This window comes from Chelonia mydas, chromosome 14 (genome assembly GCF_015237465.2).
Source record: "Chelonia mydas isolate rCheMyd1 chromosome 14, rCheMyd1.pri.v2, whole genome shotgun sequence".
Taxonomy (NCBI): Eukaryota; Metazoa; Chordata; order Testudines; family Cheloniidae; genus Chelonia; species Chelonia mydas.
The window spans coordinates 31,971,791-31,998,430 of NC_051254.2; the positions used below are offsets into that span (position 1 = coordinate 31,971,791).

At 47.4% G+C, this 26,640-nt stretch overlaps 2 protein-coding genes across 9 annotated transcripts in view; one reads left to right on the forward strand and one right to left on the reverse strand.

The window, feature by feature from the left end:
• The window catches only part of LOC102945825 (zinc finger protein 436), a 1,196,575-nt gene that overhangs the window by 324,865 nt on the left and 845,070 nt on the right, over positions 1 to 26,640 (forward strand). The window lies entirely within an intron of this gene.
• The window catches only part of LOC102931921 (butyrophilin subfamily 1 member A1), a 46,205-nt gene that overhangs the window by 8,620 nt on the left and 10,945 nt on the right, over positions 1 to 26,640 (reverse strand). For 2 of the 7 annotated variants that reach the window (XM_037913566.2, XM_043528793.1), the window contains 8 exons: positions 22,729 to 22,845; positions 20,974 to 21,321; positions 16,929 to 17,210; positions 10,188 to 10,304; positions 5,912 to 5,944; positions 3,249 to 3,269; positions 1,064 to 1,090; positions 918 to 944 (listed from right to left, as the gene is read on the reverse strand). In XM_037913566.2, the coding sequence (XP_037769494.1) occupies positions 918 to 944; positions 1,064 to 1,090; positions 3,249 to 3,269; positions 5,912 to 5,944; positions 10,188 to 10,304; positions 16,929 to 17,210; positions 20,974 to 21,321; positions 22,729 to 22,834 (961 nt within the window). In that variant the 5' untranslated portion in view covers positions 22,835 to 22,845. Of the gene's footprint in view, positions 1 to 523; positions 544 to 816; positions 945 to 1,063; positions 1,091 to 3,248; positions 3,270 to 5,911; positions 5,945 to 10,187; positions 10,305 to 16,928; positions 17,211 to 19,332; positions 19,338 to 20,973; positions 21,322 to 22,728; positions 22,850 to 26,640 lie in introns of those variants that run through there. The other 5 variants (XM_043528794.1, XM_043528795.1, XM_043528797.1 and 2 more) reach the window with 5 other exon arrangements.

The window sequence follows — 26,640 nt, forward strand, 5'->3', positions numbered from 1 at the left end:
GCTAGTGCCCTCTCCCAGGGGTGGGATAGCAACACAGTGCCAGGGGATGGGGTAACAGTGCCTGGGGTGAGGGGACAGGTGGTGTAAGTGGAGCAGGCAGATGTCCTGGGTTTTCTTGCACCTCAGAGGTGGCAACCCTAACAGGACCCCCCGCGGTGCTTGTGTAACTGCCCTGGGTGTCCCTCCCACCAGCTCTATGTGGTAGGATACCCCAGAGTGCAGGTACCCCTGGGCAAGTGGTGCTGCAATGTGTGTGCATGGCCCTGGGCTCTCTGATTCCTGCTGGAGCTGCCCAGACTCTCCCAGCATGCACCAGGGCACACACACAGTCAGGCTGCATGCTGGGTACAAACATACACACAGCTCAGTCACAGCTGTGAGGCAGAAAAGCTGCCACGTGTTCTGGGCACAGTTTGTTGTAACTGGGTCAGGGGAGTGCCACAAGCCCGTTATAAAAACGTGTCTACCCTTGCAGTGGGGACAGGGCTTTCCTCACCCCAAATCCATGAAGATAATGAACAGCTCCTGTCTGGTCCTGTTACGCTAGAAGGAAATTGTGGTTAAAGCTCAGTGTGAGCGTGGCGATGCTGCTTTTGGGAGGAGAGAGCTGAGCAGTTCCGTTTAACTATGGACAGCTAAGAACGTCCATCCTGCAGAGCCCAGGTACCGCCCTGGAAAGGTGACACCAGGGGGCAGCATTTCCTCACTAATCAGCCCTTTCCCAAAGGGGCCATGTCCCTGCTCTCCAATAAACCTGGGGTGTCGCCTGCCCCTTTCCACCCACCCCCAATGATATTGCTGTTTCCAGCCTCTTACTTTTGATATGAAAGTGCGGGTGCACTTGGGAAATGAGGAGAGAGCTCTCAGGGGCAGGTGGGATGCTGACGTGAATAAAGTGTCGGTTTTATGTACAGTACCTGCATATAGCTGGGCTCTTCTCAACCCTGAAAGAAAACACACAGAGAGATGAGAACTCCCCTGAACACAGACATGCCGAATAGGACACAGTGCATAACACGGATTATATTAAGGGTGTGTGGGGGGGGGAGGAAATGGAACTTACCAAGCCCCAATTCAGTGAAGAGTTTCCCTAGAAAACAATAAATAAATAGACCTGAAACCATGCTTATAAAAAGGGATGGGAGTCGGAAACCTAAAAAAAGTTTAACTCTTTAGACAAAAGATGCACCTAGGCATTCACAACAGTTCCAGACACTTACACAGCCCTAAACAAGCAGTGCTGTAGGAATGTTAAGAATGAAACTGCTGAGCTGCTAGCAAAAATATGTATCTAATTAAAATCAGCTACTGATCCAGAGGAAAAGAGGGTAGGAAATGTTGCACCTATATTTTTTAAAAAGTGCAAGAGAGATAAGGAGAATTACAGCCCAGTAAACTTAAGTTCAGATCCCGGTAAACTGGTTGAAATTATAATTAAAAATAGAATCTAAAAGCATGTAGATGAACACATAGCACCAACGCCATGGGTGCTCCAGGGCTTGAGCACCCATGGGAAAAAAATGGTGGGTGCTGAGCACCCATCGGCAGCCAACTCCCCTGCACCCCAGTGCCTCCCACCCACCAGCTGATCAGTGCCTCCTCCTCCCTCCCAGCGCCTCCTGCCTGCTGCGGATCAGCTGTTCTGTGGCGTGCAGGAGGCACTGAGGGGGGAGTTGGAGGAGCAAGGGCCGGGTGCACTCAGGGGAGGGGGTGGAATGGGGTGGAAAGAGGTGGAGTGGGGGGTGGGGTCTGGGGCAGAACCAGGGGATTGAGCATCCCCCCCGCACATTAGAAAGTCGGTGCCTCTGCTGGTCACTATCTCCAACAGGCTAGAGCAGAAATTGAGGGGAGGGGTTTAGAAAAGGGAGAAGGTGTTAATTATAGTATGGAAAGATTTCAGTGTGGGGAGAGATGTTATTATTAGGACTGTTCAGAGAGGAGACAGCAGAGGACATGGCAGAGGTGCACATACTAATGAACAGCATGGAGATGGTAAATCGATTATCGGATGGTCCTAGTCACCGTCTCTCAACATTTTTTTGCCAGTTTTTTAAGTTGCTGACTTTCAATTTCATTGAAATACTTCTCCAAGAAATACACAGTGAATCTTCACATCAGGTATCACTCAGACCAAGACCTGAGTAGCATTATACATATCCAGGGAGAGTGAGGACAGTCACTGTATGTTAGATAGAACTGCAAAATTATTGGGGATGTAAAACCTCCCATTTCAGGGCATAAGCTGACCCTGAACTGCCTAGAGCTAGGAAGAAACGTCCCCTCTGGGCAGGGTGTTCCATGATTGTCTTATTGGGGTTTCTGGAACCTTTCTCTGAAGCAACTGGTGCTGCGGGAGACAGGATCCCACAGTAGCTTCTTCCCTGGTCTGATCTGCTATGGCAAATCTGGCAAAGATTCTGTATACTGAATGTACAGGTCAAGAATTACTACACAAAATCACATTACAGTACCTAGGTTTCAGAGTGGTAGCCGTGTTAGTGTGTATCAGCAAAAAGAAAAGGAGTACTTGTGGCACCTTAGAGACTAACACATTTATTTGGGCGTAAGCTTTTGTAGGCTGAAACCCACTTCATGCATCCGATGAAGTAGGTTTTATCCCACGAAAGCTTATGCCCAAATAAATTTGTTAGTCTCTAAGGTGCCGCAAGTACTCCTCGTTCTTATTACAGTACCTAGGTAAAAAGAAAAGGAGTACTTGTGGCACCTTAGAGATTAACCAATTTATTTGAGCATAAATTTCGTCCCAAATGTCAACTCTAAGTTAATGCATTTGTGAAAATCTACCTTGAAATGTTATAAAAATAAATCACAACTTAAATGTCTGAAAGTTTAGAAATTTACAATTATATGTCTAACCCCAGCCCCAACCTTTGTGCAGCCAATTTCTCCCTGGCCACCACCTTCCTGATGGGGAATGTCCCTGATGGGGAAGTTAGAAATATTATTATAACTTAACATTTCCTCATCACTAACTATATAGTGAACGACAAAATAATACATTCATCTGCTCCCTTCTGTCAATGACTAGGAAGCAAATCCCCAGGTTACCAGTGCCCCAGCCACTGAAATAGACATAGCTAGTAAGTGTAGACCGGAAGGGGTTATGGTGGAGCTCTACTTTGCATGCAGTATAAAGCAACTGTGTTCCACTGATAAGAGACATCAATATCTGCTTAGGAAGTATAAGTTATATTCCCTCCTCGCTAACATTAACGAAGAAACATTACCTTTTTCTTCACGATGTTCTTCTACAAATAAATCATAAAGAAGAGGATTTGATTTAACATATTGCACATTTACAGGCATATTTTCTACTATTATCTACACATACACAGGCTTACAGATGTTCCCATTGACTGAATTATTGTCAGGCCCTTGTGTAATGTGATTATGCAGTCATTTGCTTAGCAACATTATTTCCATTTTTTAAAAATTGCCACACAGTTGTGCTCCATAACTGGTGCTTCTGATTTTTGGGTTTAACCAATAAACACTAATAAAAAAATCCCTAATAAAAAGAAATACTTCCAAAGAGAACCAGCTGTAACAAAACAGCAATTTCTGCTTGAGTCTGCAGAGAACCTGAAACCAGTGATCTGAGAGATATGAACTGCTCCCTTCATCTCACGTTGTAGATTCTAAAGCCTTAAAGTGACAGCATTCATAGCTATTTCATGGCTGATAATTTGATCAGAACCACCCAGTAGTGAGCTTTTCCCTCACTGTTTGATGTAGGGACAGAAATTGGGGTAGAGTGCACTGAGGCAGTTACTTGCCATGAAGGCTGCTGGGTTTAGAATAATGAAATCAAGGCCTTTCCCTCCCAAATTTAATGTCACCTCTGCCTGTGGCCAAAGGGGGCAGATGTATCCCCTCCTCAGTCTGAAATGCCACCCAGAGTAGGTCTTCACTGTAGAGTTAGCCCACATGGTCAGCACCCGGGTCTGAGCCCCTGGGCTAACCTAACCTGGGTGAGAGCAGCCCCACTGCAAAGCCCTACCCCGTTACTGTGTCCGCACTGGTGCTGCGAACCCCGTGTGAGTCCCTAGGACTGCTGGAAACATATCCCATAGTTCTCCGTGCTGAGTGAGCTGAGCCACGCTGATTCTTTCCCAGTGAATTATGAGAGAACTTGTCTGTGCTTCTGGCACACCTGGGGGAATCATGGGATGGCACTGGAGGACTGTCAGCATTGAGTGATTTAGCCTGTGTCCTCACTGCAGAATGGGCAGGTTACCAGCCCAAGAGAAAGTGTTACCCAGGCTCTAACCCTTAGCCCCAGATGGGCCAGCTCCCCTGGACTGAAAGCCCCACTAAATTCAGAGGGTTGTGCGTGGATGGGAGTGGGGGAGTTGGAGGCATCACTTAAGTAAGAGCCTGGCTAACTGCAGTAAAGACACAAAATCACCTCTCACACCTGCCCAGCTGCCCAAACCTCCAGTTCCCCTGCCCCAAACACCTGGGATGCAGTGATATATTTATAATACAAAAATCTCTATTTTTCATGGAAAGCAGCAGTGAAAGAATGCAACCCGTGGGCACTGAGGGTCCCCTTCCTTACATGGCCACTGACCTGTCAGAAGACAGGGGATCCACAGCAATCCCAAAGCACAGGCCATATAGGGGCCTCAGCAGCTCTTAAGCACTGCACAGCCAGATCCCATAGGCACCCATTCTACGAGATCACATAGAGGGGCTCAGGGGCAGACCAGAGTAGGAGGCCTGGTCAGTGGGTCTGTGAGCTGAGCAGATTGACTGGACCCAACCTCACATCCAGAACCGTGTTAGGCTGAGATTTGAATGAAAGCGACACAAGGAACCAGAGAGTAAACTCTCAGTGCAGCCCCAACTCTGCCCGCTGAGCATGGCCACTAGCAAAGGCCACTGGACATGATCACATCACAGTGAACAATGGCACAGTGTACTGGGCAATCAGGGCAACATGATGTTCTGTGCATTGAGCTCACTGCCTCACAAGGCCCTGCCTTGTTTACACCAACTTTACCCAAGGTGCTTTTCAACTGATTCAGTTAATCTGGTAAAAGTTTGTGTGTAGACACAGCCCAAGGGAGTTTAATGGGGAATCCCCAATGAGATTTTGGAGTGCCCCCTGCTGAGAGAGGGAGCCAATCACACACTGGTCTCAACTCAGGGTCAAGTAGTGACCCTGGCACAGCAGTGAAAGGGTTACATGGGACACTGGGCTCGTGGTTTATATTCTAAATGTTACTTCTGCACTAGCCCTGCTGCAGCACTCACAGCTACATTGCAGCAGCCTTAGCTGAAATTACCCATTCAACTCTCAATCAAGAAATAAGCCAGCCACAGAGCACACCCTGCAGGTCGCCACAGCAGTGATGGGGTTAATTCAGTGTGTCTCAGCCATTTCAGGTTGTTCATTCTTCAATGAAAGTCAAAAATTTTTGCAACCCCCTTTTATTTACTATAAAAGTCAGAGTAAAACATATATCAATAACTAAGATAAGCCTGGATAACCCATCACAACCACTACAATTATTGTATGTGACCTTCCCAACTCTGAAGGTTTTAGCAGCCCCAAAGTTATTCTAGACATTTTATTTTCTTTGCTTTACAACAGTTATAATATTTTCAACATCTCACAACCCACCCACTCCCAACTCGATAGCCTTCGTGACCCCACTCCAGAGGGTCGTGACCCGCCAATTGATAAATGCTGGGTTAATTAGTACAGCAGAGATGCCTGAGGGAATCACGTTTCTGTGATGATCTCAAGATGTCAGTCATAACCTCCCTTTGGCGTAACTGCAAATGACCCATCTACAGAGAAACTTGGTATTTGCTCATCTCTTCATTGTTTGCAAATAGCTACATAAAATCTTTAACAAGCCGCATTGGCCCAGACACTGACCTTTCTGTCTCGCCAGGTCAGATCGCAGCATCTCTAGGAGGAGAAAAGGGCGAGAGGTGAGATTTCACCATCATGTTTATGGACACATCACTACTGTTAATTACAGCACAATCACATTAGGGTGAGAGGGGCAGACAGACAACAAATGGACACAGACAGATCTGTCCAGGGGCCTTTGCACTCAGAGTCCCCTCTGCCTGGGACTGAGTCATGGTAGCAGATAATAGTGGGGACAGGGTGACGTATCCCTTCCAGTGGCCACTTAAAGGTCTGCCCCCAGAAGTCACTCCTGCTGCCTGGGCCTCAGTCACACTCCTCTCAGATCTGGCTGGTGTGAGAGGGGTTGAGAGAAGGTCTCTTTGTCTTAGGCCAGGGGTACACACAAGGCTTCACTGGTTTAACTTCAAAGTGTGTACAATAGCAGGATACCTCTCCCCAGCATGAAGGTGCTGCCATTCCTCAGTTTCCCCTGTCAGACAGAGGCTCCCCAGTGGGCCTGCAGTTTGCAGCTGCTGGAGGGATAATTTGTAGTCAAGTAATTCTGGGTTTAGCTCTCTGGCCAAAGCTCTATCAGGGCCCTTCCCCTTTCCTGGAACAACAAAAACTCCAATGAGCAAAACAGCTAAACAATCTGCTTCTCCCCCCTGCTACTGGGTCACAGCCCTTCCCTGGGCTCAATAATCCTTCCAGACTCCAGACAGCTCATCCCTCGCCCATCTCTCCAACTCTGCAGTCCCTTGTCCAGGGCTCAGTCAGTTCTCATCCCCTCACCGTTGGGGTTTATGTCCATCTCCTTCGGTGGCATAGTGGGAGGTCCTGGGTTCTCCTCTACTCCGGGTTCCAGCCCAGGGACCCCCAGATATGCAGGGACTGTTCACTGTGCTCAGTAACCTTGAATTGCTTTTCTCTGGGCCGCTTCCTACGCAGCCTGTGGCTTTCTAGGCTTCTTTGAAGCCTCTCCCAGGCTGGCTGCTTCTCTGCTCTCCCCAGGGCCTCTTCTGGCTAAGCCCCTCTCTGGCTATGTTGCCAAGCCTCCTGCCAGGTTGCTGTGGATAGACCCAGACCAGGTCTTTTCCTGCACCTGGCCGCCAGCCTATATTCCATCCTGGTCACGTGACCTGCCAGGGATACTAGCTGGAGGCTCCTCCATGGAGCTGTTGGCATAGGCAATATAGCTGGCACAGTTCACAGAGTCACCTGACACTTGTCCATTCTGAAATGAGGTCTTGTGGTCTGTCTGCTCAATAGAGAAGGTGAGCCTCCAGTTTTGGGAGGGCCTAAGTCCACCCCATCCCAGAAGTCAGCTGATCCTGGTCAAGTGTCCCTCCTCACAGGGGTTTAGGTGCCTATGTCTGGAGATTAGACACCTAAATACCTTTGTGACCCAGGCCTTAGTGGCCAAGAGAGAGCAATCAAGGGAGCTGTTCCTTGGTACCAGGGTGGTGGTCTCTGAGCTGAGGTTTCTGTACAAAGAGCAACTGCTTGTGTGCAACTCTGGCCATGTCCGTTCCTGGTAGAGAGGACCCTTGATCGGGGCATCAGTGTTGCCACCCTCCTGATTTTATCACAAGTCTCCTATAGTTGGTTTTTCCTTAGTGCTCCAGCTCCCGGAGTCATGTGATTGTGTGAGAATCTCTGCTTTCACTTACTAAGTTTTAGCTTTTGTGGTTGGGGAGAAAAGACTGAAAACGTGACCGCTAAAGGCTCCAAAACCAGAAGGCAAATAAAATGAATTCCAAATGATTATTTTTAGGTCAATCTCATGATTTCGGGGGCCTGACTCATGGTCTTTGAATATTTGAGGTTGGCCATACTGAAGGCTGCACCTGGGGACTCCGCAGTCCCCTGCTTCAAAGAAACCACAGATCTGGGTGGAGATGAGCCCCAGCTCACACCGTGGCAGTGGCAGAGGTGTTATTGCAATGCAGGAGATTTGATCTTGGGTTCTCCCAAGCAGAATGCTCTGGGGTCTGGGCAGAAGGGAAACAAGATGTCTAAAGCAGTTAGAGACAGATCCACAAAGGTATTTCAGAACCTAACTGCCAGGGGCTAGTTCACGAGAGAATCTAGGAGTGGTGACACTGTGCTCCACAGAGCCTGTGTTAGTCACCCAGGCTCTCTATACCTATACAATGAATGGGGAGAGAATCGAGAGATGCCTTAGAATGGGATTCACAAAAGCCAGCATGCTAGGCAGGGAGCCACCTAAGTTGGCCAATGGGAGATGCTGACCAGAGGGGTGTTTGCTAAGCTCCACCCCCTTTCAGAGTTCAGCACCTAAGTCCAGGCTGCAGGGAGGTGCCTAACCCTGCTAGCGATTCTCAGCTGGAAAACGGGTTCCAAGTCAGGTGCTTATGAGAACAAGTTAAGTGCCTGCCTAACTCCATGCAAAATGGCCAGAGGAGGAGCTGTCACCTCCCTTCTGACTTCTAGCCCAGTGGTTAGGGCCCTCATTTGGGATGTGGGAGACCCAGGTTTAATTTCCCCTCTGCCTGCAGGGGACGAAGGATTTGACAGGGGCGTCTCTCCCTCTCAGGAGAGTGCTGTAACCAACCACTGAGCCCTGGGATATTCTGATGTGGGGCTCCCTCAGATTCTCCTGAGAAAGCTGTGCCACTGCATAGAAAAAATTAAAGAGTCTCTGGAGCTGGGGACTGGCTCCCTGGGTCTCTCACATCCCAGGTGGCAACCCTCACCATCAGGCTATGGAGTCTCTCTCCCTTGGTCCCAATGATGAGGTGGTTATACATAGTGGAACAACCTCATCAGGAGAGATGGAGGTGGGAGCTCACAGCTCAGTGGGTTAGGGCACTCTTCTGAGCGGTGGGAGACCCCTATCCAAAATCTGTCACTATCAGGGGTAAGGGCGAATTAAATCCGAGTCTCCCAAGTGAGCTCTCTAACCACTGGGCTGAAGGTTATAAGGGAGATGGCACCACCAGATCCTCCTTTGGCCAGATTTTGTATGGGTCCTGATCTGGTAGGAGTGCTCTGAGAACACCTGTCAGATCAGGCTCTGTAGGTAAGACAGGCTACCTATTTCAGGTTCCTCAAAAGAGGACACTGCTGTGGGGAGAACGGGAGGGGGGGAGAACGGAGTGGAGAGGGTATGGGGGGGCTGGGAGGGGATATTTGGGGTGCTGGAGAGTGGGTGTGTACTGGGGTCTCACACTCGAGGTGGAGGGCAGTGTCGCTCTCTGTCACGGTGGCACGGTAACTGGCGCAGGCCTGGGACGCAGCGCCAGCCCATCAGTCAGCGCCTCTGTGCAGGCCTCTCCCTGTCCCCAGGGCTGGATGCTGGGTCCTGGGTGGCTGGGATCCGGAACGGACCAATCGGGGCGCGAGATGGCTCTTTCTGAGCTGCAACATGTGTACCGCAAAAATCTCAGACATTGCCTCTTATTTGAAAAATCTGCCCGGATGGAGGGTGGAAGATCGAAAAAGAGGCAATGTCCAGAAAAACCCAGACATAACCCTAGATAGGCATCTGGGTGCATAGACTAAAGCAGCAGTGCACATGCCCAGAAGCAGAAACACAGGTGCCCAGGGATCTTTTACGGCAAAAGATGTAGGCATTAAGTGAGTTTAAGCACCTACAAGGTTAGCTGGCAGCCGAGAAAGGGTTTTGTGGATTGCAGCAGTGCCTAAAACTGAGACTTGGGTGCCTAAATCAGGAGTTTAGGTACCTATGTCCCTTTGTGAATCTGGGCTTTAGTGACTAGGTGGGAGCACTCAAGGAAGCTGCTCCTTGGTAGCAGGGCAGTGCCCAAGCTGAGATTTCTGTGCAAAGGGCAATTGCCTACTGGCAGTTTTGGCCACATCTGTTCCAGACAAAGAGGACCTGTGTACATTCTGATAATAAATTATACTAGGAGATACCCTCCCTCCTTGTCACTGAATTCTCTACCAATAGGGAAATGACCTGCTGCAAGGCCCCCAAATCTGCTGCCATTCAGTGGAAGTTCCATGTGCCATTCATTTAACGTCACATTTTTGTTTCCAACTGAGACATTATGGAAACCCGCTGACTAGTGAACAACAATGCCCAGGACTGGATTGTTTAGTGAGAGCTATAGGGGTGAATGCACTTGATTTTTTCTTCAGGTTGAATGATTTGTTCTCCCTCAGCCTCGCTCCATCTCTCAGTGTCCAAATCTCTCTTCAGAACATTGACGTCCAGTCCCTGTGTCAACCCCTCTCTTTAAAAGGAAGAAAAAAACCCCAAAACAGAAAATCTCCCTCATTCTCTCCACATTCTGTCCCTTTCTAACTTTACCTTTCATTCTGTGTTGCCTCCAGAAGCAGTAACTGGCCAGGGCAATGAGAAGAGCCAGGAGAGCCAGGATCACACCCAGAGCCACCATCCAGGGATTGACCCTTGGGAAAAACAGCTCTGCAAGAGAAAGCGCCATTGTGACAATGTGGAAACTGTCTGTAATGTTTTTATGATTTTCTACCTATCACCTTGGTATTGCTACCCAGTGGGTGCAGAAGGGTTAAAATGCTGCCCCTGGAGCAAAGCAGGAGACATGAGATGTTTGTCTGGGGTGATCTGAATGGGTCGCTCAGGACTGGCTGGGACCAGCCCATATCAATGGAAGCCCTGACAGAGACAGGAGACTCCTGAAGGACTGTGTGAACATGTGAACTCAGCATGGCTCTGCAGCAGGCCAACGATGGGCAGAGGTGACAGGAGGCAGTAGTAAGAACTGGGCTCACAGAAACACAGGGCTCTCACCTGGGACTAAGACAAAGGATCAGAGACAAAGAAAGGACACCAAGATGGTTCCTACAGCTGCCTGTCTCATAGGATGTCAGCAACCAGGTCATGGGTGGTCTGGCCTAATGGTTGGAGCAAGAGTTCCGCATACCAGTTAGAGCTAGATCCAGATGGGGTGGGCCTGGGATCAAAGCCAAGAGTCAGAGCTGGGAGCGAGAAGCCTAAGCCCCAAGGTTAATCAGCATCACAGTCAGAAGGTACAGTGGAGGGGGTCAGAGCCAGGAAGTAGCTGGGGACTGGAACAGGAGTGGTTACAGACTGGTACAAAATGCACTGTGTAGATACTGGATTGCTGACTGCTGCTACAAAGCTTAAGCATCAGCCTGCTGACTCCTGCAACCCATCAGGAAGCACAGTCAAACACACAGCTTGTATGAGGGCCACCTGCACTCATTAGATTGCCAAGAGACTGGCTGTGCTGGAGACGGCCCCTGAGAAGGGAGCCCTGGGGCTGGTATGGGCTGTGTTTTAACCTTGGCCTCTCTATGCTAACCTAAGGGCTTCCTGATACTGTATTCCAGCTGACTATTAAAAGGCAAAGGCTGTCTGGTATCACTGCAGATTCTTACTTGAAAGAGAGTCTACCTCACAGGAGCTTGCTGGGCAGAGCTCACTGTGAGAAGCAGGAGTGCTGGAGCCTGGAGGCTCAGTGGAGGCTGTGTTGCCTATTCTTGTGGCAAAATCTGACCCCTTGGGGGTCTGGCACTCTCAAGGGCCCCTCCCTGCTTAAAGGCTGGGGCACAGCACAAATTGTGTAAATCCATGACAGTCGCTGGCGGCTGGTGGGATACGGAATGCACCTGCAGTATTTTGCAATGGGTTACTTAGCACAGATCCTGTAAATCTGTGACAGTCATTAGTCTGCAAACCCTGACAGACTAAATGCGGTCATATTGTGACTGACTGGAATAGTCATCGGGGGCTACCTATGGATTTCATGGTGAGCTATGGCCCTCCATGCTTTGCTTCTAAACCAGTGGAAGTCCAAGCCTTAACCTGCTTATGGAATATGGTGAAGGTCCCATCCACACTGCAGATCTGACCTGTGTCGTAGTGCTGCTGGAGACACCCTGACATGGCCGTAGTTGCAGTGTCATTGGGCCTTACATGGGCAGAAAATACATGGTCACGTTTTTGAAAGGGTAACATAGGAACTAGTGAAACCAGCATGGTCTCTGAATCCTTGGGCTTGGTCTGAGCGGGAGAGAGGCAGATCCCCCTTCCTACAACAGGCCAGTGACATACTTATGGGGAACAAACAGGGAGCCCAGCTTGTTAAATATTAATCCCTCTGTGATGCTGGCAGATGAGATGCCTGCTCATGCCAAGTCCCCAGGACTCACTGAACACTTATACATGCACAGCTGAAAACCAGTCTTGCTTATCTATGTGTTAGCATCATCAAAATAAATAATAGAGGTTAAGTTGACAGGGATGTGTTTAGTGTTTTCCAAAATGCTTGTAGGATGCTGCATGCACTGTTCTCACTCAACTATACCCCATGGTATGAAGTGATAGCAAGCATTGGCATTGTAAACCTCTGTGACTATGTAACTCATCAAAAAGGAAAAAAGTCTTGTTGTGTAATGCAAATAAGGGTCTCTAACAAGATGTTAAATCCTGTTCATTACCTGCAAATGAGCCATTGTGTGAGATCAGGGATCAAAGACTTTGTTAAGTGCATTCCTTCCCCACCCCATGAAGAAGGGACCTGCATGGGAAGTGTTGCTGTGAGCTTGGCTCCTGTGAGAAGAAGTTATAAGTATGAACACAAGGAAAAATTCTTCATCTCTGGACAGTTTGGATTCTAAGAGGGCAGAATAACTGAACAAGGAGGTGGTGATCCCCTGAGTTATTCTGGGTAGCCCTGAAAGAGTTTTTGGAAATTGACAGATTACTACATCTCTGCTACCTTTTGAAATTATAGACTGTGATTCACCTGTACTTGTATTTTTACCTGCTTTAACTTCTCAATAACTCTCATTCCTTTTTCCGAGCTGATAAACCTTTAGTAGGTTTACTATAGAACTGGCTGCCAGCGCAGTCTTTAGAGTGAGATCTGGGATTCAAATTGATCTGGGTGAGAGACTGGTCTCTTGGGACTGGGTGTAACTTGAATATTTTGTGGTTTTTGGCCTAAGTGACCATTTATCTCATAGTCCAGTTGCCTCGGTGGCTAGATTGTCAGACGGATTTGGGAGTTTAACCCTCTTTTGAAAATCCCAGCCTTTGTTAACTGTAAATTAGGTAGGAACGTAACATTAAGGTGAAAATGCCTTTGCACCCAGGAATGTCACAGTTAATGTTTTCCGGTCTAATAGTGTGCTCTGACACCACGAGCCTGTAACTCTGTGAATACAAATATTGTCACCTGCAAAGCCTAGGCACAAACGCGAAGCACAGGCCTGCTCTACACTAGAAAGTCAGGTCGACCCAGCTACGTCGCTCTGGGCTGTGACAAATCCATGCCCCTGACCAACGTAGTTCAGCCAAGCAAACCCTCGGTGCTGGCAGCGCTAAATCGATGGTGGAATTCTTCTCTCAGCCCAGCTACTGCCTCTTCAGGAGGTGTGTTAACTGCAACAACAGGAGAACCCTTCCCATTGCTGTAATGAGCATCTACACTGACGTGCAACAGCAGGGCAGCTGCACCTGTGCTGCTGCAACGTTTCAGGTGTAGACAAGCCCTGAGTTTTGGCTGAACATTTGGCCTTTGTCATCTTTCCTGCTAACCTATTCTCAGTGCTCATCGATGTTAAACGAGACCTCATTTGGATTCCTGTTCCCCTTATCTCAGTCCCTGAAGTATCACTAAATTTAACAGTAAATAAATATCTGCCCTGTAGCCTCAGTACCATGAGACCTTGATAAATCTCAGCAGCCAAGCACTGCTGGACTGGGTCAGTGAATCATAGAATATTAGGGTTGGAAGAGACCTCAGGAGGTCATCTAGTCCAACCCCCTGCTCAAAGCAGGACCAATACCAACTAAATCATCCTAGCCAGGGCTTTGTCAAGCCAGGCCTTAAAAACCTCTAAGGATGGAGATTCCACCACCTCCCTAGGTAACCCATTCCAGTGCTTCACCACCCTCCTAGTGAAACAGTGTTTCCTAATATACAACCTACAACCCCCACTGCAACTTGAGACCATTGCTCCTTGTTCTGTTATCTCCCACCACTGAGAACAGCCTAGCTCCATCCTCTTTGGAACCCTCCTTCAGGTAATTGAAGGCTGCTATCAAATCCCCCCTCACTCTTCTCTTCTGCAGACTAAATAACCCCAGTTCCCTCAGCCTCTCCTCATAAGTCATGTGCCCCAGCCCCCAATCATTTTCGTTGCCCTCCGCTGGACTCTCTCCAATTTGTCCACATCCCTTCTGTAGTGGGGGAACCAAAACTGGACACAGTACTCCAGGTATGGCCTCACCAGTGCCGAATAGAGGGGAATAATCACTTCCCTCGATCTGATGGCAATGCTCCTACTAATACAGCCCGATATGCTGTTGGCCTTCTTGGCAACCAGGGCACACTGCTGACTTGTATCCAGCTTCTTGTCCACTGTAATCCCCAGGTCCTTTTCTGCAGAACCACTGCTTAGCCAGTCGGTCCCCAGCCTGTAGCGGTGCATGGGATTCTTTCTTCCTAAGTGCAGGACTCTGCACTTGTCCTTCTTGAACCTCATCAGATTTCTTTTGGCCCAATCCTTCAATTTGTCTAGGTCACTCTGGACCCTATCCCTATCCTCCAGTGTATCTTCCTTTCCCCCCAGCTTAGTGTTATCTGGGAACTTTGCTAAAGTCAACGTATATCACATCCACCGCTTTCCCCATAACCACAGAGCCAGTTATCTCATCATAGAAGGCAATCAGGTTGGTCAGGCATGACTTGCCCTTGGTGAATCCATGTTGACTGTTCCTGATCACCTTCCTCTCATCCAAGTGCTTCAAAATGGATTCTTTGAGGACCTGCTCCATGATTTTGTATCAGAGACCTCCATGAAATGGGAATCTCTGCAACAGACTGCACTGTGAGTCCCAAACTGTAGGCCCTATTTAACTAATCTCCAGGGAAACTTGCTTCCCAAGCTTTGCTTTTATCTCTCCTCCTCCTCCCACCTTCCCTGCACTCTTATACATTCATTGGTTTAGAACCATTTTCCCGTTGTCAATTCAAAATTTAACTAAACTCCCAAGAAAATGTATATGTACAATATCTTGTTGCAAGATTTTAATTGCAACAAAATTTGAGTGAGGAAAGTCCAAGTAACAACCCCCTAGGGTCCTTATTTCTGTGTGGGGAGCCTGGGCACCAGGACGGGGTTCTTCATTATGTGATTATGAAACAATGAGCAACACCAGAGCCTATTCAGCAAATACCAGAATGCAGCAATCTGAGATTCTCAGATGAATAGTGCCGTAAACATGCAAAGTGTTGTTGTTATTTTATTACACTAATGGCTAACTATTAATTTAATTAACAAAAACAAAAAATTTCCTTAGTGACCATTAAGGTGGTACCAAGGCACAACCCACCCACCACAACCCGAACAGCCTAGAAATCAGAAGTGAAGGAAAAAACATTCCTTCATTCCTAGCAGCCTTCACATCCTTGACATGGCTGTCAATAATACACTCCGACTCCAGCACTCCATAAGGCTGCCACTTCCACCTCCCACTGAGATCAAACAGCTTTTTTAAAGGATGTTTTTTCATTGTGTGAATTAAATCAACTAGTATTTTTAAAAAATAAATTCTTTTATATGCAATTGTAACCTTCTTGCAGCAGGAGCAGAAAGGTTTGAACCCAGACCCTATAGAGCTTCAGCGCTAACTTCTACTACTTGAGCTATGGCTAGCTTCCTACTAAGCTAGTTACTAGAGACAGGCCTGACCCCCACTTTCCCTTGAGTTACACAGCTATTCACTAGACTGCAGTAGAAAACTGGAGTTCAGGAATGCTGGAGTCTGTTTCTGGATCTGGGAGGGCACTGTGGTGAGCTGGTCATCAACAAAATAACCAAACCACATACATAGAGACAGATCTTCTGCAAAGCAGAAGGAATCAAACCATTGTTTTGCTCACAGCTCCAAGCCCCTTTCAGCCAGCACTCAGCCCAGAACTCTCTTGCTATGCTTTTCTCAGGCCCACACTCCCAGTGCTTGTTATGCTCCTTCCCTGTGTCCGCCTCTGTGCTGTGTACTCGCTGCTTCTCTCTCACACACACCCCTCTACCAAAATAATACCCAGCCAAACCCCTCCACCCACATCTGCCTGACACAGGCCTTTGTTTTGGGTAGTAGCATGTGCCTATATTTGGGGTGGAGGCTGCTAGTTTTTTCAGCTCTCTGGTTCCACAAAAGGGCTTAATGGCTTCTTACCCCTGTCTTAAATTAAGGGCAGTGGTTACGGCCAACTAGGGAAGTTGCTCATCCGGTATTAAACCGATTGGTCCTCCGTTTGAGACCTTTGTCCCCTGTCCTGCACTGGGACAAAACCAGATGTGGTTTTGTCTGGTATTAGATGGGGCATGCTGCTCTGCCACCTCTGGCTTTCAAAAATGGCACCTCCCACCCTGGTGCAGCATGACCTCACACACACAGTGTGTACAAGGTCACACTGGTGGGGGCAGGGTGGTGCAAGTTTAAAGATAGCGGCCTACCATTCAGCTTGACCTCACATGCACCACCTCACCAGCGGGATCAGGATCACACCAATGGGGACGGGGTCACACCATTCTCAGAAGTACCGGAATGTCTGGTATTCCGGGAATATGTGAGTGCCAATCTTATGTCCAACCCATAACAATAGGGCTGGGTTTGGTTGTGGTATTTTTTTTTAACCATTTTTACTACATTTCTTAAAAATAAAGGTTTAACAGTGCTGTCACAATAAAACTCTGCCACAACTTTAAACATGCTGCCACTCCACCAAAATATGACACTCAGGCCTGATTCTTCACTCCTTACTCAGGTAAAGATTTCATTTAAGCCAGTGGGAGTTTGTCCTGACTCCTGCCTGCATCCTGATGGGGCCCTTGGCGCTGCTGTTAGATTAGTGTAGTCTTCTGGATGTAATGCAAGAAAGAAACCAAGGTAAGAGTGTAACAGAGGGTGTCTTGTGTTACCCAGAGAAAAGCTATAAACAGGGGGTCAGTAATAATCACACAATACTATATACTCCCCACTAACATCTGTAATGTCTTGTCAGACCCCAGTGCAGTGTGGATGGGCACTGACCTGCTATGAAAACTGTTGATATTTTCTCTTGGTTGACGAGCGGGTTCCTGACAGAACAGGACAAATTCCGGTTGGAATCTTCTGTTATAACAATAGAAATCTGAGTTTGAAATAGGCCATTGGTCTCCTTGGATATTTTTTCAGAGGCAGGTGATAGCAGCTTCCCATGGTGATCTTTCCACTGAGCCTCAGGTTCTGGGTGCCACCCAGCCGATTGACACACAACCCGGATTCCTCCGTCCTGGTGACCATCAACAGAGATGTGGGGGTCCGAGCCCATAGCTAGAGGAGAATGGAATGAACCTGTGTTAATTCTACACTTTCAGCAAAGCAGACAGGAGCCTACCCTTCAGGAGAAGTAGCAAATTAACTCTTTTCTCTGTCCCCAGCACCCACCGTCAGAGTGAGCTATGTGGAAAACTCACTGCAGGTGTGTGTCACTGAGTGCTGGGGGGCCTGTTCCCTTCACTATGGCCTGCAATACTTTACTCAGCTAGATATCAGAATCTCACTAGTGCACACACCCTCGAAAGCTGAACACTTAGCTTAGTGTGGACAGTGCATGTTAGAGGACAGGGCCTGGCCCGAAGCCCACTGAAGTCACTGGAAAAGGCCCTTGGTGATCTATGGTCTGAAGCACCTAGCAGAGCAGTAACTAGGCATTTTAATGCCCAGGGTGAGCAAGCATATTTGAGCTCCCTACCATTTTTTTCATCTTTTTTCTGCACAGCAGCAACATGTATGGGGGGTCACGTGCCCCCAGATTTTTTAGTTGCATCTCCCCCAACCCAGACAAGATGGGTAGCCTGCCGAGAAAGTCCCTCCTGAACCCAAGCTGTGTGGGACTGGCCCAACCGAGCTCTGCCACGCAGGGCTTTACTAGTCGCCTCTGTTTCCACCCCATTTTTCCAACCCCACAGCTTTGCTCCCTGGGCGACTGCCCCACTTGCTCTGCCCTGCTTATGGTCCTGGCACCTGGACTTCTAAAATTGCATATTCAATCCCATTGCACTGGACTCAGCCCTTCACTAGAAGATAGATTAAGTTCTGGCCAGTTTACTTTGTTGGATCTCAGGAACGAAATAGTCAACAATGATGACATTTTAAATGTCATCATTATGTTTCAGAGTCAATACCCCAATGAGATGAATGGGACATTCACATCTCTTCACCAATTATTTCAGGATCTTGCTGGATTCAGGAAGACAAAAGTGCTTCAGCTACACTTGTTTCATGTTTGAAAAGTTTCAAAACCACAAAAGTTTGCCATATAATTATGTGGAAATTCCACAGAGTTGAAACTTATTCTAACTGTCTTTGATTATTGTTTCAACCAATTTACTCAGTTCTGAAGTAAATCCAAGGGTCACCTCTAGCACCATATTTACTGATAGTTAAAACCCTGGCTGCCTTCCATTCCTCCAGTCGAGCAGTGATTTTAACGTTTGCATGATTTTGTTTGCAGCTCAGCCACTGCACTCTTAAATTCATATAACTGTTCTGAAGGAACTCTTGGTGACGCCTTGCTATTTAATTCATTAGTTTGTTCCAGCTTTTTCTCTTTTGATACATCACTCTCTGACAATGCCTCATCTTTATTAGCTGAGATGAGCAGATATCTCCTCTGTGCTGACGACTAGCGCAAAGAAAACATTTAGCTTCTCTGTAACGTCCTTATCCTCTTTGATTGCCCCCTTTCTTCTGTATTGGTACACTTTACCCACCAACTCTCTGGCAGACTACCAACCCCTGATAAACACTGAAACAATTTCTTGATATTTGTTTTTGGCTTTGGCTTTTTATTCTTCCTCTCCTAATTTATATCTTATGCCTTACAATGCAGTTTCCTTCTATTGGTTTCATCTGGACTGGGTTTCTTCTTTTATGGGGAAATTAATATTATAGAGACTAAAACTGAGAGTAAATTCATTCTGACTATTTTCATATATTTCTTCAGGTGACAGGTCACTTTATTGCTTTATCTAAAAATGATTATTTCACAATTCAATTTGTCATTTATATTGAGCTTCGAGTTATCTGTAGATAAAGATACTGAGATACTCTGACAGCATCCTGAGATACTATGACAATGTTCTTCCTGAACTTAGTTCCTGAACAGAGCTGGGCAGGAAGCAGTTTTCCTGCCCTGTGAAGACTTTCAAGATATATACAAAAAATTTCTCCTAGAAAACTGAGACAAAAAATCAAAGTCTCCAAAAACTTTCATGAATCAAAAATCCCCAAAGCATTTTGAGTCAAGTTAGTTGAAACATTTCATTTCAATTTTGACTACTTTTACTTATTTACTACAATTAGCTTACATTTTAAAACAAACAGTTGATTTTAACTGGAAAATGGATTTTCTCATGTTATAAATATCAAAACAAAAACGTTTTGACAATTTTGAAACTTTTTTTCAAAATTTTTGAGTAAAAAACTCAGTTGAAACCAACCCTTTCCCACGGAAAGTTTCAGTTTCAACAAATCAGCAATTTTTGATGAAAGAAAAGCTTGGTCAAAAAATTCCCAACCGGCTCTATTCCAGAGGGGTATGGGACTATGAAAATAACAAGGCAATTCCAAAAGAAATCGATCCAATTGTATGATGAAAAAAATCAGTTAATAGACACAGATCCAGATCCAGAGAGGCACTGAGTAACTGCAGTTTCAGTGGGCGTCATCAGTGATCAGCCCTTCTCGAGGTTTGGCCCATAATATGTAAGGGAAAGAAAAAAAACCTGCTGGAAAGGTTTCAGATGAAGTGTTCTATGTTTAAATAAGCAAATGACAGACACCTGATATAAGCAGAACCCAAGGAAAGAGAGTGAGGGGGTGTTACAGCTTTGTCAAGCACCCCCTCTTGGCCACTCACCAGACTGCTGTGAGGGGATCCAACCATTGAATCACGTGTGTTTTAAACCTCTAGAGTCTGAGCAGAGTCCAGGCACAGACAAGGCCTGAGGTCTCTCAGACCACTCTTGGGGTGCAGATCCTCCATCTTACACCCCCTCAACTAGTGAGACCTCATGTTCCAACTGCCCAGCCCCTGCTGGGACCAGTGCTGTTCCCATAGGCAGCCCCACAGCTTAAATACACCCTTGCTGTCCCAGAACTCCAGCTGTGTGGGCATTCTGGATCCACATATTATGTGGTAGGGTAACACACAGAGACTTTGCACAGGATTCTAACACCATTGCTCTTTTCTTGAAAACACAGATCTATAGAAAAATAATAGACCTACGTGCATTTCCCTCTCACAATTTCCTTACCACTCCAGAGCATTCTCTGGGGTGGGTCAGATTTTGCTGCAGCACATGGCTTGTCTTCTCAGCCAGGGAACCTCCCTCTCTCAGACAGTCTTCTCTGGTCTTGGCTGGTCTGCGTTCTTCCTCTCTCTTTCCCAAAGTTTCTTGTTCCTGTCCTACTGATTGTCTCTAGTTTCTATGTCCCATCACTAACACCTGGTTCCTTTGTTCTGTTTCTCGTAATTTTCAACTCACCAAACTCCAGTCCCCCTACAGACCAGCAGAAGGAAGTGGCTTCTTCCCAGTTCCAGCTAACATCCTTAGCATACTTATTGACAGGTCAGAGTTAAAAAGTAGTTAAAGCTAACTACTCCTCGTTGTAAACAGTCTGGTGTATGTGCTACGACTTGGTCAGTAACGGTGGATACACGTAGACATAGAGACATTCTATGATACAGCAATTTTCATAAAAACAACTTCATAATATCAAACAGAATTCATAAACTATACAGACAGAGTCCTCAAATCATCACAGTGGGTTTGTTTATTGTCAGAGAAATATTTGAACTCTATACTACTCTGTTTAAAATAAAATTTAGAAACTGCCCCAAGTACAGAGCACATAAGCAAAATTCTTCCATTTTTCCTCAGGGATTGACCCTGCTTTGCAATAATTGGAAGCTAAAAGAGAATTCTGGATATTCATGTGTGAATGAGAGAGATCAAGGGGTAAATCACAATGAGCAATTACTCCATTTATTATACTGCTGGCAAATCAAAACAATAAAACTATAACTGACCTGATACCATCAGTTCCAATATGGCTTCTTCATAAAATATACTGTATTGAAAAAAGCATGTATACTGCCCATGATCAGAGAGCTGGATCTGGTATATTCTGAGGGAAACACTTCCATTAGTGATGCCATCTTTCAGCAGCTCTGTCCTCCCGTGATATTCCAGCATCTGCTCTTCATACTTATCCTGTCCCTCCTGATACAGGTGGACAACTGAATGATATTGGAATCGGAACCATCGCACCTCCATGTTCTCAGCGCTCATCCTGGGGGAGAGGTGGCAGGGCAGGACGGCCTCCCCACCTACGGAGGTGGTGATTGGATGGTCAGGTCCAGTCACTGTAAACTGTGCTGTGAAATGTACCAGTGGAAAAAAGTGATTAAGTCAGAGAGAAACTGAATGGACATTAATTTAGGTGCAACAGCGTGGCAGGGCACAAAAGTGGGCAGGGTGCAAACAGAAAGAGTGTGGATGCAATGCAGCACTGGTGCTTACACTAGAACAGCCCTCCTGTTCAATGAGCAATGGTTCAATTCTCTAACACAGACAGAGGGTATGAGACTAGTACCCACAAAGGAGAAGAGGCAGTGCCTGAGGCAATGCCAGTTTATCATCATTACTAAAGCATTTTAGTCACAATTTGTATGTTATTGTATCGTAAAATGTTTCACTGTAATAAGTGCAACCTTCGAGTCAGTTACCAATGTGATTGCACCATAGAATGCCAGAAAAAGATGATGAAGTGAGCGGTAGCTCACGAAAGCTTATGCTCAAATAAATTGGTTAGTCTCTAAGGTGCCACAAGTACTCCTTTTCTGTTTGAGAAAAAGATAGAAACTGTATAGATTAATTACAGACAGCAACTATGTTAAGGTGGCCAAGTCAAGCACTCCAAGACTAGGAAATGCCAGAATTAAGGTTTTCCATGAAACCTTAATTGTGCCCCCTTGTGTGTGTTCATTATGCTACAGTCTTTAATTACTTGAAAACATGGTATTTTTTCCATGGGAGCCCTGACTCATTCAGTGCACAGGATAGAGGTGCTCAGTGAATTAGCAGCTATTCAATGCTTCTTTTTATCTTAATCATTCAGAGAGGCTCCAGGACATATTTACTGCTACCCTCCAAATCCTGCACTAGATATAGAATTATATTATCTACTCAAGGGCTTTTCTGTGGTGCTCATCCCTATCTGAGTGTGTCAACTACAACTAATGACTTTAATTTCACAACATTCTTTTGAGGTAGGGAGGTTTTGTTATCTCCATTTTCCATATGGGAAACTGAGGCACAGAGACATTAAGGCCAAAACTGTCCACTAACTTGAGACACCTAGGGCTTGATTTGCATTCTTATGGCATGTTACATGTCCACACCACACTCCCATGGAATTCGCTGGCAGTGGTGAGTGTTTTTCACTTTTGCAAATCAGGCCCCAAGTACTCCCAGGATACTCCTGTGCCAGGGGCTGCAAGGAGCGGTGCTGGGCTGTTAAACCAGCCATGTGTCCCTCAGGGAAACACCACCCCCAAGAGGAGGAAATTCTTAACTGGGAGGACCTGGCAGCTTTCTGAAGTCATGGCACTAGAATGCAGACAAAAATCTGGAACCAAGAGACCAGTTTGTGACTTGCATGATCTTCCAGGGTGAACAGGCATGGTGAATGACATGAGGCTATAATGTGAGAGAACTGGTACTTTTAGAAGGAGAAGGTATATGAGCAGGCAGAAATCTCATGGATAAATAGGAATTCCCACCTGATGCCAAATTGTGACTGTGCAGAGCAATGAAGAAAACAACGTATCCAGGCAGCGAGGAGCTCACAGTGAAGCCATGAAAGAATGAGAAAATCATCCTCTTCATTATAACTTGTTCTGAACAAGGGGAGAAACAAATGAAACCAAACCCATGTTAGCAAACTGCTGGGATTTCTCTACAAGTGCAGTGAATAAGCTGCAGGACACAGAGGGTGTTGCAGTACAAGGGGCAGAAGCTTACAAACATGCCATGCCGTATGAAAACAAGACTAAGTGTATCATTAAACCTCTTACATTCCTGTATAAATTGTTGCATGAAGCTGGTCAGATCTTTGATGTTACCCTGGTCCCTTTGTGCCACTCCAGCAGTGCAGAGGGGCCGAAAAGCCAGTGTAGGCATCCAGCTGGGAATTCTGTCAGTGCAGGGGAATCCTCAGATGTTGTAAAGCCAGTGTCACCAGCTCTAGGTCACCCCCTTGCATCCCCTCCATCTCCCCAGGGTTGAAGGGTTGTTGGGAGTGTGGTGGGATGGAAAGGGTGTGGCTGGAGTGCTGCTGAACTCCACTGATCCCCAGCAGATGTGATGGCCCCCTTGTAGATCTTGCCTGCTGGGGCAAGATGGAGAAGCCCTGAGGCTGCTTTTCATAATGCCAGGATCTGAATTGGCTCCTGGCAGCCCCAGGTATTGGGGCAAGTGTAAAAATGTCAAAAAGCTACTTTTGTCCTTCCTTCCCCCACATAGGTCCAGCACTAAGCAGCACTCAGAGCACAGTGCAGCTCTCAGACTGTCAGAATGAGTCACTAAATCCCTCACCTATGCCTGAGCCCAGTTCTGGAACTGTATCACTGGGGCAGGTGGGCAGGACCCAGCGTCCCTTTGGGGGATGCCCTGACCGCCAGGCTACACAGTCATTCTCACATGCTCGGTCTCTCTGCCCAGTGACTGTTTAAGTTTTTATACACAGTGCAAGGGTCTCAGCAGGAGAGATAGAGGGATCCCCACATTGGAATGTCCCATGGCCCTGTGGTTACAGCAATCTTGTGAGAGGTGGGAGACCCTCTTCAAATCCTTTCTGCCCCCCTCACAGAGGGGGAAATTGAGTCTATGTGTCCCACATCCCAGGGAAGTGCTCTAACCACTGGGATAAGTGTTGTAAGGGAGGAAGCAGCATTTCCTCCTCCACCTCCAGTGCTTCTAGCAAGAAATGCCTTAGGCCCCACACTCCAGGAGATGGGTTCCCAGCTGTGGGTCACTAGCACAGATAGGTGCCTCCCTGCAGCCCAGAGTTGGGTGACTAACTCCCTGAGAAGGGCGTGGCTTAGCCTCCTCCCTTTCCTTGGCATCGCCCATTGGCTAGCTAGTGTGTGGTTTGCGTGGATCCCATTTTTAGGTGCATCTCGCTCCCCGTTCATTGTGGAGGCAGCCTGGGCACTTAACCCAGGCTTTGTGGAGTCCAGCGATTTTCAAGGTGTCTAAAAGTTGGGCATTGCAACACTCAGCATTGCAACACCTAAACCCCTTTGTAGATCCAGGCAGAGCCGTCCCTTAGGGAGGGTGAATCAGGGTGACCACCCCGGGCCCAGCGCTTTGGGGAGCCCCGCGCTTCAATAAAATTGGGACGGTAACGATATTTAGCCCTTTGTCCCGCATCCTGACAGATGCACGATTGGGATGCCATTTGTCCCGATGCTCAGGTGAGGAGGCGGGCTGGGAGGTGAGGCAGGAAGCGGGCAGACAAGCGGGGTGAGGAGGTGAACGGGGAGTGGGCGGGAGGGGAGTGAGGAGGCAGGCAGATGGCGAGGAGGAGAGAGGCTGTCGGGCAGACATGGGGGCTGGGGATGTCCCAGATGGATGGCGAGGAGAGTAGCGGGCAGCAATACCGAATTTACCATGGCGCCCGACCCACGCGCCAAAGGGGCCCCGGCCCAGCCCGCTCTTCTCCGCCCCCCTCCCCCGCTCTCTCCTGCGGGGGCAGAAGCTTGGTGCTCCTGGCTCCTGCTGCAGAGGGGCAGGCTCCGCCGGCTCCCAAGCTCCTCCCCCGCCTCTTCCCGCAGCCTGCTTCGTTCTGCCCCTCCCCCTCTCTGCTGCCGAACAGCTGATCGCCCGCGCCAGGCAGGGGGAGAAGCGGAGCCGCAGCGCGCTCCCCGCTGTGGGAGGAGGCGGAGAAGAGGTGGGAGCGGGGCATTGGGGAAGGGGGTGGAATCAGGGCATACCCCCTCCAGCCCCCGGCATGAGCTGCTCAGGGCAGGGGGCTGGGAGCGCCCCCACAGCCCCAGCCCGCACCCCCAGCCCTGACTCCTGCACCCCCCCCACATACCCAGCCCCCCCCACCTCCCATGCCCTGACTCCTGCACCCCCCTCCCACATCCCTACCCCCACCCTGAGCACCAAACGGGAGCTCCTGCACCTCCCATATTCCCACCTGCAGCCCTCACACCAAATGGGAACTGCCCCAGGTAAGCGCTCCACACCCCAACCTCCTGCCCCAACCTCGAGCACCCTCCCTCACCACCCTAGCTCCTGGCCAGACCCTGCACCCCAGCTCCCAGCCCGCTCTTGCACCCTAGCTCCCTCCCAGACCCTGCACCCCCAGCCCTGTGCTCAGTGAACCCCCACCCTCAGCTCAGTGCAGAGAGAGACAAAGAAAACGGGCTAGAACCAGGGAGAAGGTAGGTACCCGCTCTATGTGGGCAGGAGTGGGGGGGATCCTTTTTATCCCCTCCCCAGCCCTGCTGTGCTTGCAGTTTACTCCCAGCCCCTCCCTTGCTCCAGGGACCAACCCTAACTCCTGCCCTTCTGTGCTTTTGCTCCCGGCCCCTGCCTTGCTCCAGTCAGCCGGGACTAATCCTCCCCCCATGCCCCACTGTGCTCATCCTGCCTCTGGCCCCTGCCTCGCTCCAGCTGGGGACCAATCCTTCCCCCGCACCATGCCCCGCTGTCAGGGTGGATAAAAATCAATGACTTTTTTTAAAAAATCAGATTTTTTTGTATTTAAATTGGATTTTTGAGGAAAAAACCTATCTAAGAAGAGTTTTAATTAAGATACATTATATCTCATCATGGAATAGGGATTATAAATTCTAATTCTATAGTATGAGACAATATATTCATGTAATGTTTAAGAAAAGTTTTGTAAATAAGTTCTAATAGTTCATGGATTAGGGACCCAATTTTATGGGGTTCCACAGGCTTCTGTATAGATTATTTAGGTTAATCTTTCTCTCAGTCTAGAAGATACCGTCAGAGATGCTTAGTTTTGCAGTTCTCAAACTGGGGATGTGTCTCTCCAGAGGTAACATGCTTGTTAACAGCAAAAATGTTTTTAAATAAATAAATAATATATAGAGGTGAGAAATAACAGTTGTCCCTCTGCAAATTTGTGTACACAGAGTCAATCCCTTACCTCTCTTTAAAAGTGAAAAGTTTCAAAAAATTCAATGAATAGAAGATTGTTGGGGGTGGAATAGATCTGGACAAGGAGAAGAAGTCTGGAGATAAATGTGAGAAGCGAGAGACATATGCTTTTTTGTAAAAACATTATGTTTGCTGTTGAAGAAAAAAAATCCATAATACTTAATGTTGTTGTTTAGTTAAATAAAACAATTTAAATGTCTGGTGATGTTCTCCTCCTAATACAGCCTGGCAAGAAAATCCTCCAAATATTAATGATTAACCTGTTGAATTGGAGATAGTTCACCTCCCAATGATATCTGCTTCAATTATCTTTGGTAAATGAAATAACCAATCATTCATTTTCTGATATAGCTGTAAAACTCATCTGAAAAGTTTTCAAAATAAATCACTGTTTAAAAATGTATAGTGTGTACCTTCTAAAAATGAAACCTACATCTATCTCTGAGTTGTGAAGAATATATATTAAGGTTATAACAACCAACAAGAATGCACTTTTA